We start from the raw sequence: 14,926 nt of genomic DNA, 5'->3' as shown, positions 1-14,926 counted from the left end.
AGAGGCAGGCAGATTTCTGAGTTTGAGGCCAGCCTGGTCTACAGAGTGAGTTCCAGGACAGCCAGGACTACACAGAGAAATCCTGTCTCCAAAAAAAAAAGTCACCAAGAAAACCAAGATGTGATCCAGACAGCCAGACTGAGCAGGAGTTCACTCCAGGATATGCCTTGCCTGGCTTAGGGCCAGGTGGGGTCATGGAAAGTCAGAATGAGAAGGCAAATACAGGGATGAACAGTGGCTCTGTGGTCCTGGGAGGTAGAGGCAGCTTGTATGTGGCCTCCAGAACCTAAGCCAGAGACCCTGACTCAGCCGAAGAGCAGAGTAGCTCCCCCTCTCTCCACCCAAAACAGCCTCCAATGACTTCCTCTTCCTTCTGTGTGTTCCAGAGCTACACACCGGAAGTGCCCCTGGTGGTGCCAGCCGCTGTGACAAGGATGCGATGGCACCACGGTCATTTCCATGCATCCTAGCACGGCACACTGGCAGGCAGCCCTGCCAAGTCCTCTGCCGTGACGTCATCTACTCATGCCCTCTCTCCTTGGTCAGGGCTTCAGCTATTCCACAGAGCTGTTGTCTCGGGTCTCAGAGCAGACAGGTGTCAGGATGTCCCATCAACCCCCACAAACCCTTCATGTCCAGAGAACGAAGAAGGGTGGAAAGGCCGTACCAGGCACGGCTTAGAAGGGCCACAACATAGGCTTATGCATGATGGGAGAAGACAGAGGAAGCAACAGGTAGAGAACGAGCTGAAGTTAGCACCCAACCTCACCAGCTGCCTGAGCAGGGACTGAATAAAACCATCTGGTTCTTATCTACTTGTGGGATGGGCACTGGGAGATTCCATTTCCTAAGACCCCAGGGATTTGGATTAGCTCTGATCATCAACACAGACTTTGATTTGATCGATACCTCCCCTTCTCTGGGTCTCAGTTTCCACAGTTGTCACTTCTAGTAGGCTCTAGAGTAAGTGACTTCCCAGAGACTCGTCCACTCTGACCTTACAACTTCCATTCTGCTCAAGGGTGGGACTCTCTGGGGACCCACCCACGTGCCTCCAGAGGACACAAGGGTTCAGCCATCTGACCCAGGTGCAGGATCCTGGTTGAGGAGGCGCTGAGCAGGGAGGCCACTCCCTGTGGATTCTCAGGGTGCTGCCCCTAAACATGCCACACACACTCTTTGGCATTTCAGACTCATAGAAACTGATGGGGAGGGAAGAGATGCCGGCACAGGGCAGAGCACTCCTATATTCCCCAGGGATCGATCTGATGCTGTGTGATCTAGGCTAGGTAATACCTGTCTCTGGGCCTTGGGACTCACCCCCCCCCCTTCCAACAAGGGTTGGCCCAGGGCTGAGACAATGGAAGTTCAGTGGCTAGACTTAGGAGTGGCCTTCCCAGGGCCAGTGGGAAAGTGGTGTTTGGATGCTGGCCTGGGCTCCCAGAGTGCTTCAGCCTGGGTGCTGGACTCTCTAGGACTGAGCTCTCAAAGCCACACAGGGAAACCTGTGTGGGCTGGCCCACTGAGGTCTCCACGCTCTGAGGCTGTGACCCCTGTATGCCTGCCGTTGTGCTCTGCGTTTGAGAGTCAGAGGACAGCCTTGGCTTCCCGCAGACCCTTGCCCCTCTTGTCTTTTCTGCCTCAACCATCAGGCCTCCACGGCTGTCCCCTTGAGCCCCACACACCAAGAAACCAGAAGAAGCCAGAACGGTAGGTGCAGAGGACTGAGGAGGGAAGACGCAGTGGGAGGTCGAGGAGCCAAGCAGTGAAGGATCCCAGGGGAGTGGCACTCGGATAACCCACGGGCAGTAAGGGAGAGTTCCGATCACCTTATCACCTTTCAGTCCGGGCTCCCCCACGCCGCCCATCAGTCCCTGCAAGACAGGTCAAGGCCACAGAAGTCAGAAACTGGTAATGCTTCAAGACCCCAAGCTGGGTGCCAACCCCGAGTCTCTGTGTTCTTATGAGCAACGGGGATCGTGATGGCCACCTCACAGGGCAAAGAGAAGCTGCAGTGACCGTCATCCCTGAACCAATCCCAGAGCAGGAAAGGCTGATGGTGAGGGCACCGGCTGACCTTGGCAAGTCTCTCCCATGTGTGGGAACCGCGCTCCCCACTTGCCACAAAGGTTTCTGCATCTCTGGCCCAGAGTCCTATATCCCAGAACCACATTGGCCTCCCGATCTGTGTGTGTGGACTTGGTGTACCATAAAGATGTCTGGTCTAAATGACACACAGATGCTAACTAGGTCTCCGGCCAAAGGACTAAGCTCCCAGCCAGCCTCTCCCAGATTCCCTCCCAGTGACTTCCATCTGGGGCTCCCTGTTGGGGTAAGGGCTGAACTCAGAAAGACCTCATTTAACTCACCTTCATGCCTTTCGGTCCTGGGTAGCCTATGGGGCCCAGTGCTCCTGTGTCACCCTGGGAATGGACAGAGAGGAAGACATCATGAGAAGTGGCCCTGGGGCCAGATCTGGGAGGGAGGATCCCCAGGGTGGGGGGGCTGGACTGAAGATGCAGTTCACACCCTAGGGCTGATCTTGGAATTAGAAGTATTCTGCACTGATAACTTCCTCTGGACTCAGAGCCAGCTACAGTCCCCGAGCTTGGCCAGGCCTCCCGAGCCATCCCACCTCTCCCAGACTTCTCATCAGCTATCAAGACTTCTGTCCCTCTTAATTTCTTTGGACATTGGTCCCATCTGCAAAATGGGGACAAGGGTTTTCTGCTCGAGGGCTGCTAGAAGAGTTAACTGCAGGTTGATTCTTTGGGATAAGGGACGAGAAGCACTTGCTGCTCCACAGGGCAGCTGACTAGCTCTTTGCCTGACAGCACTGACAGGAGGCGTTTTGGGCGCTCTGCATTGTTTATGGTCTCCAAGATGTTGAGAGAGGCTCTTGCACTACAGGTTGGGGATACAGCTTTGGGTCAGGAATAACAGGATTCCTGGGCCTGGGAGGCTTAGGGACCCCCAAGGGTGCTTTCCACAGGGGGCTCCAGATGGCTGGCAGGACATTTCCTAAGCCAGTCAACTTGTCCCTCTGATGCTTACTAGCATGGGACAGGGAGAGTGACAACACTGAGTTCTAGCACTGTTCCAAGGAGTAGCTGAGTTAGCAGGAAAGAGGATGGAGTGATGGAGTGTCTGGGGGCAGTGTGCATTGTCACAACTTAAAAGCGATCATTGGCATCGAACAGACGGCGGTCAGTCAGGGGCCACTAAAACCCCATAGTACATAAGACAGGGTAACACAGATCTGGACTCAAAGGCTCAGCTGGAAGTGGGGTCCAGTCCTTTCTTTCAAATGTCACTCTGCTCTTTGCCTCATAGCCACCCCCCCTCAAGCATGACGGTAACATGGAGTTGTTCCAGGGGAAGCGCCGATCTTCTCTGCTAGTTCATCTTCCTTCACTGACCTAAGGGCCTACTCTGTGGCCTCAGTCAATGAACTTGACCTCTCTTGGCTTCAGTTCCCAACTGCCCTGATTCAGGCTCTTTGGGCACCATGGCAAAAGCTCTGTGGTTGGGGTACAAGGGTCAGCCCTGGGTATCCAGGTTATAGAATTTGACCTCAAGCTCCTGTTGGATCTTCTCACACCCTGGGGTGAGAAGAGAAGCCCAATAGAGGAGAATGTTGAGGGAGAGCTACAGGAAGGCTGGAGGGCTTAGAGGGTAGGAGGGAGGAGCTCTCAGACTAGACATACCCAGGAACACAGAGACTAACCCTGGCTGCCTGTGGAATCACAGTAACCGCAGGACCCCACTCAGGACGGCAGTCCCCACTTGGCTGGGTTCAGCCCTCCCTGCCGAGCCTCTGCATTCACTGCAAATCTGGCTCCCAGTGCCCATCAAGGAGCTGGTCCATCAGGAAAAAGAACACTTCGATCTAACACGGACAGCCATGATCCCAAAAAGAGCACCGCAGGGCACCGAGCAAGAGTCCTCGGCTCTTTGTCCACTCAGTTGCTTCTCGCAACTCTGGCAGATCACTTTTTCTGTCATGTCTCACACACCAGAGAAGATATCAAGAGTCCAAGAGGCTGGTGCTAGAGCATGTCCAGTTCTGAAAAGGGGGGGGAGATGACCATGGTCCCCTTGGTTTGGTGGCCAGAGCAGACTCTGTAAGAGGCGGCTCCTCCCCAGGCCAGAAACTCAAGTTGGCTTTTCCTGCTGCAGACTAACCTAAAGGCAGCTTGTGAGGGGACCAGAGAATCACTCAGGCTGGATGATGAGCTTGAGGGACATCCAAAGGCTCTGTGTGTGTTGGGGAAGGAGCCTGGCATAGATCTCTCCAAGGGGGGAATAGTTGTGGCAAAAGAACCCTACATGCAGAAGACAGCAGCTGTGGGGACTCAGGGAAGGGAGCAGCAGCTGCATGAGGTAGAAACACAGAGTCCCAGAGTGGCCTACCAAGGGGGAGGCAAAGGGACGCTGCAAGCCACCGTCCCCAGAGGACATCTCAGAACCAGACTGCAGAGTGTCTCCATGAGAACGAGGAAGACCCTTATGTTGGAGTTGTTCCTAAGCTCCCAGACACCGCTCCCCACCGTCCCCAAGTCCCTCACCCCGATCACCACCAACACAGCTCTGTAAGCAGTTAAAGCCCCCCTGCTGTGTGTCCAATTCCAGGGCCAGTCCTAGCCAGACTCCAGCTACACCGGACCTAGGGCTCGCAGTTCACCACCTCTCACCCATGCCACCAGGGTGGCTGTCAGAGCTATCTCACTTTCCTCGGAGAAACCAAGGATAAGAGAGGAGCCAGAAAACCTGCTCTGCAAGTACTGAGTGGGGCCGAGCAGAGGCAGGATCAGACCTCAGAGATGTCTGTTTGCCCCAGTGTGAATTCATGCCAACAAGTCCTGGAGTAGCCACAGAAAGCAAGAACCCAAGAGCATCACACAGGCATCCAGGTCAGGGTTTGCAGGGGACCAGAAATCTCTCCTTCTGCCTTGCATCTCCTGTTCAGCCGTGACACCTGGCCTGTGATGTCCCTATCCCTTGGCTCACCTGTGCCTTCGCCTGGTGTGCTGGCTGACCTCTAACACTGCTAGGCCCTCGTCCCTGTAACTGCACCCTTCCCATGACCCCAGAGCTCTGTCACCTCCCTGCTCAACGGCAGGAACCAATGCCTTATGTTCGTAGCTGTCCCTGTGTAAACCACTAAGATTATGTGTGCTCACAGGCCACTACCTGTCTCAGCACCAGACTGCGGCCAGGCCCCCTGGTTGAAGGACCTTCCCTCCATGACTCCAGCATCCAGTATGGTGGGGTGGAGTCACAAACAGTATGCCTTTGAAGTGTCTGATGAATGACCTCTGAAGACCCCCAGTCTTGCTTAAAAACCCACCAGGGAGCTAGCCTCGAAGAAAATCAGCCTCTGGCGGCCCCAGGTTAGGAACAGGAAAGTAATCTGGGGCCTCTGATCTTATACAATAGCAGCACAGCGTAGGAATAGAGAGTGGGCTAAGAGCTTCAGCGGTGTGTACAGGCTGTGTGACCTCGGGGAGGTGTGCTGCTCACTCTGAACCTGTTCTCTTACCTATAAGACAGCAATGAGTTCCCTCTCCAGGGCTCATGTGCTCATTCAATTCTGATCAGGGTCAGAAATACAATAGCTGCTTAACACCAGTTGACTAGGTCCCTAACCAACTCTCCACACAGAGGATAGCCCTGACCCATCAATGACAGCAGCATTGAGGGCCAGATCCCGAGATCTTTTGTTCTCATTCAACGCGGAGGCCGAAAGTCCCTGTGTCTCTCTGAATAGAAGAGCCCAAAGAGACTTTTGTGGGGCAGATTCTGAAGTGAGCAGTCTCCCGGCATGCCAGCCATGAGCTCCGATGACACCGAGAGGAGAGCGTCTAGTCCTCTCAGCTTGGAGCTGGCAGGAAGCCACTGGTGGCAAGTGGGAACTGGGGACATCCGACATGTGTTATACGCAGGACACGCTCCACTCCCTAGAGGGCGAGCCAGGGCATGGCATGGCTTCCAGAGCTCCAGCACAGCAGACACCCCACAAGCATACAGGTAGACAGACACTCAGTGAGAGGTAACCTGGTCTTCTGTCCTCTCTCCTGGCTGGGTCCCTCGGAAACTGGGACAGAGGCACGTGGCAGGCTGCGAGAGCGCTGCTTCAGCTGACTCTAGAGAGTTTGTATATCTTGGTTTCTATAACAAAATGACCGCCAAAACACAGAACCCCACCCCCTGTCAGCTGAGCATCCATGCACTCTAGAAAACCACAGGCGACTCAGAAACTCCTGGACACCTCAGAACAGGGTCCCTTTCCCTTCCACTTCTCTAGAAGTTCCTGGCTCAGAATTTTACACTCAGAGTTCCAGGACCAGAGAGGGCACTCAATCTGGGCTTGGTGGGCTCAGGTCCAGCCTAGCGACCCCCACCTAAAGGTACCTGGGTGAGAGATATTTCATTCTGGCAGAGAAGAGAGTCTGAAAACAAGGAAAGGAGAGACTGACAGTGGCCACAAGAGGACATGGGGCAAGGGAGGCTCTTTGGAAACCTTGTAGGCACAAGACTGCGAACTGTAGACACACCCAGAGCTTGGCCCAAAAGAAGGCAGGAAATGGGCCCTGGAATGGAAGCTGAGGGTTATGGCTTCCAATCAAGCCCCACCCTTCTCCTGAGTTGTGTGTAACCTTGACCTGGGGTCTCTTCGTACCTTCCAAAGAGACACTGTGAGCAGCAGCATCAGGTCAGAACACAAAGAGAGGGCCCAGTCACATTTGAATGTCAGGTAAATAGAATGATACTCTAGCACAAACGTGTCCTAAAAATCACATCGGGCATCCAAAGCCACCTGGGTGACCGGCATTTTGTCTGGATAGTCCTGAGGCAGGAAGGAACCTGCCAAGTACCAGGAGGACCAGGGACAGAGGCAGTATAGTCTAGAGGAGGACCAGGGACAGAGGCAATATAGTCTAGGGAGGTTCAGGGACAGAGGCAGTATAGTCTGGGTCCATAGAATCTGTTCATTCATCCAAACAGAACTCATTCTCCTCTGGGTTAGGTCCCAACCTAGAGGATGCTGGGACAATGCCAAATGGGGACACATGCCAAAGATGACTATCAGGATGTGTGAATATCCCCTCAGAAAAGTCTGGGACCAATATTGCTCACACGGAGGGAGTCTGAACAGAGAAGGCCATGTCCATCTGACCCCAGGAACAGCCTCTCCCAGGAACAGTCAGGGGAACCTGGGCTCAAGATAGGAAGGTTCTGGAAAATGTGGGTTCTGGTTGGATGGACCAAGGAAGAAGGGAGTTTCTAACACTGTAGCTTAATGAGCACACACTTGAGGGATCCCTTCAGAGCTTAGAGAAAATAGATACTAAGACTTCCAGCGTGTGCTCAGATTCTCATGGCACATACTGCCAAAGCGAGTACTCAGCAGATTTCTGTTGAATGAACACAAGAGATGAGTGTCTGAGTCAATATTTTCCCATCCCTAGCCAAGACAGACATCACTGTCAACTGTAGCATCTTCAGCCAAGGAGGATATGACTAGCTAACTATAGCATCCCCAGCCAAGGCAGACATCACTAGTCAACTGTAACACCCTCTCCTACCAAGTTCCGATGCGCAATGCTACCAGACGTGTAACAGAACAATTAAAATAGCTGTTATTATGATTAGTACTTCTGGAAGCCTTTCTGCATCCTAAGTGCTGCTTAAGTGTTAAGCTACTTACATTATCAATCAATCCCCCAAAGCAAGTACTAGGATAACGCCCATTATATAGGTGAAGAAACAAAGGGCAGGAGGCAAGAAAGGTACCCAGGACTGGGAGTCTATGAATGGGTGAAGGAGGACTTGAACCCAGGAGGTGGGGTTCCATGCCTAGACTGGACTTATGTGCATCTGTGGTCCCAGAACAAATGAGGACTATGATCCTATGTGACAGAGGGTTCCTGAGGTTCATAGAGGTAAGGCCAGAATTGAGGATCAAGGCCAAGAAGTTGACCTGACCCATGTCCTCTCACCAGGCTCTGTTCCCACCTGTCTGAGCAGGAGAGACAATCTGGGGGACCCTAGGCCCTCTTCCAAGGATAGACTACTCTGGGGAATGGGGTCCATCATACTCCTCTTAACCCCATCTGAAGAGAATTTCTCAGCACAGTTGCTGGAAGAACAAAACCAGCCCTCCTTTCTGGGGAGCCTTCTTGTACCTGGTACCACCACACCACAAGTTTCACTGGGCCAGAGCAGAGGAGCATATTCTGAGGGGCGGTGGCTAGGGGTGCCTCTAGGGTCATCTCCAGGCTTTGGCCTCTCACTGGCTCTCAGAACTGAGTTCAAGGCCAAGAATAGCTCTGGAGGTCCGGCAGCAAGTCCTTACACTGAGTGACAGAGCCACCTGCCAAAGCTTTTCCAGCCTAGAACAATCAGAGGCTCTACCCCCGCCAGCTCCTCAGCCTCTTGGGCCTGGGCTTCTCGGCAGGTAGCAGTCACGCTAATAACAGTACAGTCCACTGGCTCAGCATTCACAGAGTTAACCGCTTTCATCCTCACAGCCAGGGATCCAAGAGGACTCCTCTCCACCTCCATTTCATAGATGACAGAACTAAAGCCTAGAGAGTCTCTGTGAGAGGGCCCAGGTCACATGACCTGGATGTGACAGAGGTGGAACTTGAACTTGGTACTCCTGCTCCAAAGTCAGTGCTTTAAGGAAAAGGGTGAGAAGGGCCTAGAGTCCCTGTTCCGCTGCTAGCCACAGTCTCCCTCTGAGCCTGAGCCCTTCACCGGTTGAATAGCTTGCTATCATACTGATCTACCTGCCTGCAAATGGAGGGACAGGCCACAAGCCGAAGAATGGTTGGCAGCCGTGTGCTCCAGGACTCGTCGTCATCTAATCAATGAGCAAGCAGGCTCCAAGAAGGCAGGCAAACTATCAGCAGCCACAGCATGGCTTTGGCTTTACCCCTCTATTTCCGTGCTCCTCCTCCTCCTCCTCCTCCTCCTCCTCCTCCTCCTCCTTCTGGGGCTTAGGGTCTCACTATTTTTGACTCCCCTGCAAGGCCCCTTGCCTGCTCTTCACACCCTTGGCTACCCCCACCTCTGCGCAAGTTAGACCTAGGCATGTATGTACTTACAATGAGCCCGAGCACTCCTGGTGGCCCCGGAAGGCCAATTTCTCCCTGCAAACAGAAATCAAGGTGGTTACTGCCCTGTCTCCCTCTATACCGTACCCCATGCAGGTGCTGGGTGGGACCACTGGGAGCAGAGTCCCCCTCTTCCTGAGCACAGTCCCTTAAGTGCTCTTGCGTGCTTGGTGCAGGCTGTGTAGAATACACCCCTCTACCATCTATCCTATCCAAGCCTAGCCCCCTCCAGACTCTAGCATGGAGGGCACACACGGGTGGGACTGGACCCAGGTCATAAGCAGGTGGAGGTGTTTTTCTCTCCTGGCGAGCTTTCAGAGGTGAGTGGTCTACTCAAGGTCAGAGGCAAGCAATGAGGATATCACGTGGATGCCCTGTTGTCACTCAGGCTCTCCAGGTTCCCCCCATTCCTCAGGCGTCCAAGGTGCTGGGGGTAGCTCTTGTCTGGGTCCAGAGGACAGGACAATGTGGGACTGACCCTCTCCAACTCCAGTCCCCCAAAGCTTTATAAACTGACCATGTAATGTCCACACCAGGGGGCAAGAGTCTGGCTCAAGCTCAAAAAAACGGGAAGTCATGGATAAAAACTGTGGTTCCAGCAGCTGACTAATGGTGGGCAGTGCCAGCTTCCCCTCGGGGCTGTCCTTGTTGATACAACTGCGGGGCTACCGGAAGGGAAATGACTTGCCAAGGTCCCTCAGCAATTCTATGGCAGAGCTGATGTCAAGGTCAGAGAATCGTTCTACTCCTCCAGGCCCTAAGGAGAAAGATGTCTCTCCCCAACCAAGAAAACTTCCAGAAGGGTCACGTCCTTTGGTTGGGACGTTAACCTAGTAAAAGCTGAGTCTATGGGAAGATCCTCACTCTCCTGGAAGCCCTTGAAATGCGTCTTGCTTCACCTGGAGACTCCACCCCTCTTTCTTCATCCCAATTCTTCCCTGTGGGCCATTCCTACTCTGCCAAGCATCTCAGCCAAGTGCAATGGACTAAGGAGGTAGCAGTGACACCAGGATGCTGGCACCTTAGGGATGCCTAGCACTGATGACAATCGTCCACCACACACCTGCAGTGGCTAAGACCTCCCATCCTCTAAAGCGTGCATTCTGACCTGCACTTCACAGGGGAAACTGGGGTGCAGAGGAGCGTACTGGTTTCCCAAGGCTCCCAAACTCCATGTTCCTGGTTCTGAGGACACAGCTTTGTCCCCAGAGCGTCTGCTAGGTCAGGCTCAGGAGTATTTATGGAGTTGAAATGGACCAACAAATGTTAGGAAGCTGATGGAAGGCCAGCGGACACAGCTGGGCCTGGCTGCTCTGGTAAGGAGCTCCAGGGAAAGACAGAAACCAGAGCAGGCCTTCCTGAGAACACTGGCCATAGCCTACACCCCAGCCTGAGCTCTCCCACCCAGGGCCCGGAGCGAGGACAATAAGGGCAAAGCAAACTGACACCCTAGGGAAGACCAAGTCATCTCCTTGCAGTCAAGCTGGGCCTCTGCATGCTTACAAACTGTAAACCTGAAGACCTGTAAACTTGGCTCTGCCCTCAGCAAAGTTTGTGGCAACTGCCTTTACCAAGGCAAACCACCTATCAACGGTTCTGATGCTTCCTATCGGTGGCAGCTGTGGTCTCTCCATCAGACAGAAGCTCCCAGACTGGGGGCAGCCTGCAACTCAGCAGGTGAGGACTCTCCAGGAGGCCACAGAGCACCCACAAAAGAAAGGGGTTCAGAGAAGTCTTTCCATTTGTCCAAGGGCACTCAGCTAGTAGGTCATAGGGCAGGGAACAGCCCAGGTCTGTCTGACCCCCAAATTCAGGCTCTTGCAGTCCACTGTACTCGGCCTTGTTAGCAAGCACTGTGGATACTTACAGGGTTGCCATCAAGTCCAGGGGGGCCTCTTTCCCCAAAGTCTCCAGGGAAGCCCTGAGGGGATGAGAGAGAAGAAATATGGAAGTTAGTGCTCAAGGCTGCAATTCGGCTCTGAGCCACATCCCCAGCAGGATGCAAGGACAGTATCAGAGCAGGCTCACTCCTCAGATCTGGGGTTCTGAAGTCTTCCCTGCTACCCACAAACACTGGCACACATGGAACCAAGGGACAGGCCACAGCCGATCTGAGAGATGGGACGGGCATCACCCCCAGGTCTGGGTCTGCACTGGGACTCCTAGTGGAAATGACAGACTGAGGCAGGAAGTGAGGCCCAGACCTAGACCACTGCAGACTGATGAAGTGTGCAGGGCACCGTTCTCAGAGTCCATGGGCCTCAGTTTCCCCACTGGTCAAAGGAAGGCTCTGTGGCTGTCCCGTGCACCTCGGAAGACATACTGTGGAGTTATAGTTCCTATGCTACAAACTAAGGCTGTGACTGGGAAAGTGGCAAGTTCACACAAGGTCACACTGCTAGGGAGGATGAGCACTGTGGCCACAAAGAGGCCACCAGCCTGGGCAGGTCTGGTCCTTCAGCCCTTCTGTGACCTGACTAAGAAGCTCCACAGTCCTCAGGGAGCCAGGCAGCTGGAAAAACATCAGCTGGAGGGAGGGAGGCCGGGGGGGGGGGGGGTTGGGGGTGGGGAATCCATTCCTACTTCAAAGGAAAGGGAGGGATTTAGCCAGAGCCTGTAAGCCCCTTCCCAGCTTCCAGTTCCAACTGTGGCTTTCCCAAGAGGAATAACAAGCATAACTCACATGTGCCTGACAGAAAGAATGAATGCAAAGGCGGCCAGACTCTGTGATAACTTCCTGGAGGAGCCTTGGGCCTCAGGTTGCTAGTACTTTCTGGATATCCAGCAGATATCCAGCAAGAACAAGAAAGGAAGGAAGAGAGGAAGAGAGAAAGAGTGAGGGGGGAGAGAGAGAGAGAGAGCGAGAGCCCTAAGAAACATCACATAGCCTGTACCACTGAGCAGGGACCCTGATTCTGTGTTTCTGGACATGTATGCACGCAAGCATTCAGGTCCTATTCATGAACTGGCACAGCACAGGGTGACATTCACTCCCCAGGAAGCATGGGTTCACTCAGACCCCAGAAAATGCAGACATTTGATGGGTCTGGGACCAGGCTGTTGTTTTGTGTGCAATGCTACCGGTGTGTCTGATATTCATCCCTGAGGAAAGGTGACTCATCCTATTTAACTGATGGGGAAGGTGAGGCTCAGGCAGGAAGTCACCTGACCAAGGCCCTAAAACCAGCCTGTGGCTCAGAAGAGCTTGGGTTTTGCTTCTGTCCAATTCCACTCCTGTGAGTTTCAAATGGGCCCAGCGTGGCCTGAGGAGTGAGAATGTCCACCTGGCACACGGGGTGACGGCTGCTGCCATGCACAGTCCTGTCTCGGTACAGTGCATCCGGCCCACAGGCGTTTCCTCTTCCCGTGTCCTAGGAGTCTCGACCAGCTGACACCAGCCAACCCTGACTCTCTGTCGTGACGTTGACTGGTGCCACCTCTTGGGGCTGGAGCCGTCTGTCAGATGGGCTGTGATATGGGACATCTTTTGAAGGCACCGACTTTCTCTTTGTGCTGGTTGTGGAGGCTGGGACAGGGTAACAAGGCGGTCCGCTCATGGAATGAGGACAAAGTGTAGCAGCACCCTGGGTTGCTCCATATGGTCCCAGTGGCAAGGCGTGGTGATTGCTAGCTTTATTCTCTAGGTTCGGAGTCTAGAGGAGACCAGGGCCACCCGGTCTTCTCTAGGCATCTGTGTGATACGAAGACTTTCACTGTGCTGATCCCAAAATATATGCTAGCCTGGCCTGACCAATAGAAAAGACTGGGGAGGAAGAGGGGCATATTGGTATATCCTGGGCACAAGGCCTGCGGTTTCTAGGTAACAACACACGGGGCAGCTCCAAGCTGACCCACCACGCCCCTCAGACCCAGTAGCTAGGCTAACACCCCCCCCCCCCCCCAGCCATCCTGGCTCTACCACCCAGAAGGCTCTAAGCATCTGAGGTATGTCTGCCTTCCTTCAGAGACTGTTAAGACCAGGGAGAGTCTCGAGACATAGCCAGTGAGACCCTGGGCCAGCCTGTGAGTGACAATAGACACAGCATGACAGTAACAACCAACTGTAGCAGACTCATGAAAGGGACTTTGTGCAGACCTTATTTTTAGATATCAAGCGACCCAGAGATGTTAAGAAACCCGTCCAAAGTCACACAGCTGTGGGATAGCATGGTTTGGAATCTGAATCCAGGCAGTCTGGCCCCGGAGCTGTTCTCCTGGTATTTATGTAGTGGCATCAAGCACAAACAGAGGAATTAGAAGTTCAGCATCTCAAAGGGCCATCGCGGCCCCAGCCTGATGCATATTAGATCTGGTTCTGCCTGGACATAGACGATGGCCCTGGGGACCAGCTCTCCTTCTCCACCTCTAGCTTTGCTTCTGCTGATGGGCAACCTCTAGGAATCTAGGCCTTTTATTTCAAAAAGACCGTTCGGAAATGGTGAAGCTTTAAAGATGCTGGAAGGATTAAAGGTGGTCTGAGATGGAGGAAGCCCACAGCTGAAGTGAACAGCAGTTTGTTGTCCCAGTAGGAAACTGAGATTCCAAGCTTCTACCACTCCACTCCCAAGCAGACAGCCACATCCAGCAGCTACCCAAGGCCTCTATTCCTTGCCCAGCTGGCCATCCAGTGCCTACTGGCTGTGCCTGGTATATGCGTGATGACTGCACATTAGCCTATGGCAGCAGGCACTTCCTTCTTCCGTTGCCCCAACCCCTGACTGCAGCAGCCTGGCCCATGGCCCAAGGAATGAACTTGGCTCTCTGTAGGGTGGGCGTGCTACGTGGCTCCTCGATTCCCCAGGTCGGGCCCCTCTGGGACTGAACGCCTCGCCTTATACTGTGAGCAGAACCAGGCTGGGCAGAAGAAAAGAGACGAGGGCAAGGCTCCGCCCTCACTCTGGATGGCAACAGTTCACAGGGCCAGAGGTGTGGACAGCAACGCGCCGAGGCCCAGACATCTAAAGGCATTTCAGCCAAGCTCCTGCCTCCAGAATCTGCTTCTCTGATACAGAGGGTGGATGCAGGACCAGGGCAGCCTAAGCATCCAACAGATGACCCACTGAGCCTCCAGTCTCTGTCTCCTAGCCTACAAACCAGCCACCCCTCTGCGCCCCAGGCATGACTAACCTAAGCATCATTAACAATTCTCCAGCAAGCCGAAGTGCATCATTACATCACTAGTCAGGGGGTGGTACCCACCACGGGGCTATTCAGCAGCCTCCAGGAGGAGCCACCGAACTTAGAGAGGTATAAGAGCTAAATATTTAATTTCTGGAAGTCCTTCCACAGGTCTAGCTTGCATGCTTTCTATTGTGCTTGAAATACACTGATAGGGAAGGCCTCTGAATTTCCCAGATCCCCGTTTCATGATACAGATCATATCCTACTCTGCCCTGTGAAGGAAACTAGAAAATCACTCCAGTTATGCTATCAAGAGAGAAAGAGATAGAGACAGACAGGCAGAAGTCTTACAGGGACTCACAGGCCACCGAACACCTGAGGCTCACATCTAAATGGAAAACCAGACCCTCTCCCGCATCTGTTTGGGCCTCAGTTTCCCCATGTGGGGATATATACTCTCTCCTTCCCTATCTGATGACTAGGAAAAGCCCAGGGCAGGAATTCCTGACCTGAACCAGATAGCTGTGTGTGCTCAGGCGAGCTCTCAGCATCTCTGAGTCACACAGTGAGAGACAGAGCCAAGCCTGGGTCAACTGATCTAGTGTCGGGACTGCTACAACAGGCAGATCCAGGCCATAACCAGCATGGTGGGGGTAGGAATCCCCAGTGCACTGATGACAGAT

General features: G+C 53.6%; 1 protein-coding gene across 2 annotated transcripts in view; it reads right to left on the bottom strand.

The window, feature by feature from the left end:
- Col27a1 (collagen type XXVII alpha 1 chain) overlaps nucleotides 1–14,926 on the bottom strand; it is a 120,586-nt gene that overhangs the window by 59,863 nt on the left and 45,797 nt on the right. For both annotated transcript variants that reach the window (XM_029539894.1, XM_021200052.2), the window contains exons 13-16: nucleotides 10,990–11,043; nucleotides 9,114–9,158; nucleotides 2,370–2,423; nucleotides 1,830–1,874 (exon numbers count right to left, since the gene is read on the bottom strand). In XM_029539894.1, the coding sequence (XP_029395754.1) occupies nucleotides 1,830–1,874; nucleotides 2,370–2,423; nucleotides 9,114–9,158; nucleotides 10,990–11,043 (198 nt within the window). The remainder of the gene's footprint in view (nucleotides 1–1,829; nucleotides 1,875–2,369; nucleotides 2,424–9,113; nucleotides 9,159–10,989; nucleotides 11,044–14,926) is intronic.

Source organism: Mus pahari, chromosome 6, assembly GCF_900095145.1.
Source record: "Mus pahari chromosome 6, PAHARI_EIJ_v1.1, whole genome shotgun sequence".
NCBI lineage: Eukaryota > Metazoa > Chordata > Mammalia > Rodentia > Muridae > Mus > Mus pahari.
Note: the sequence above shows the minus strand (reverse complement) of the source record. Positions and strands in the feature narration are given on the sequence as shown.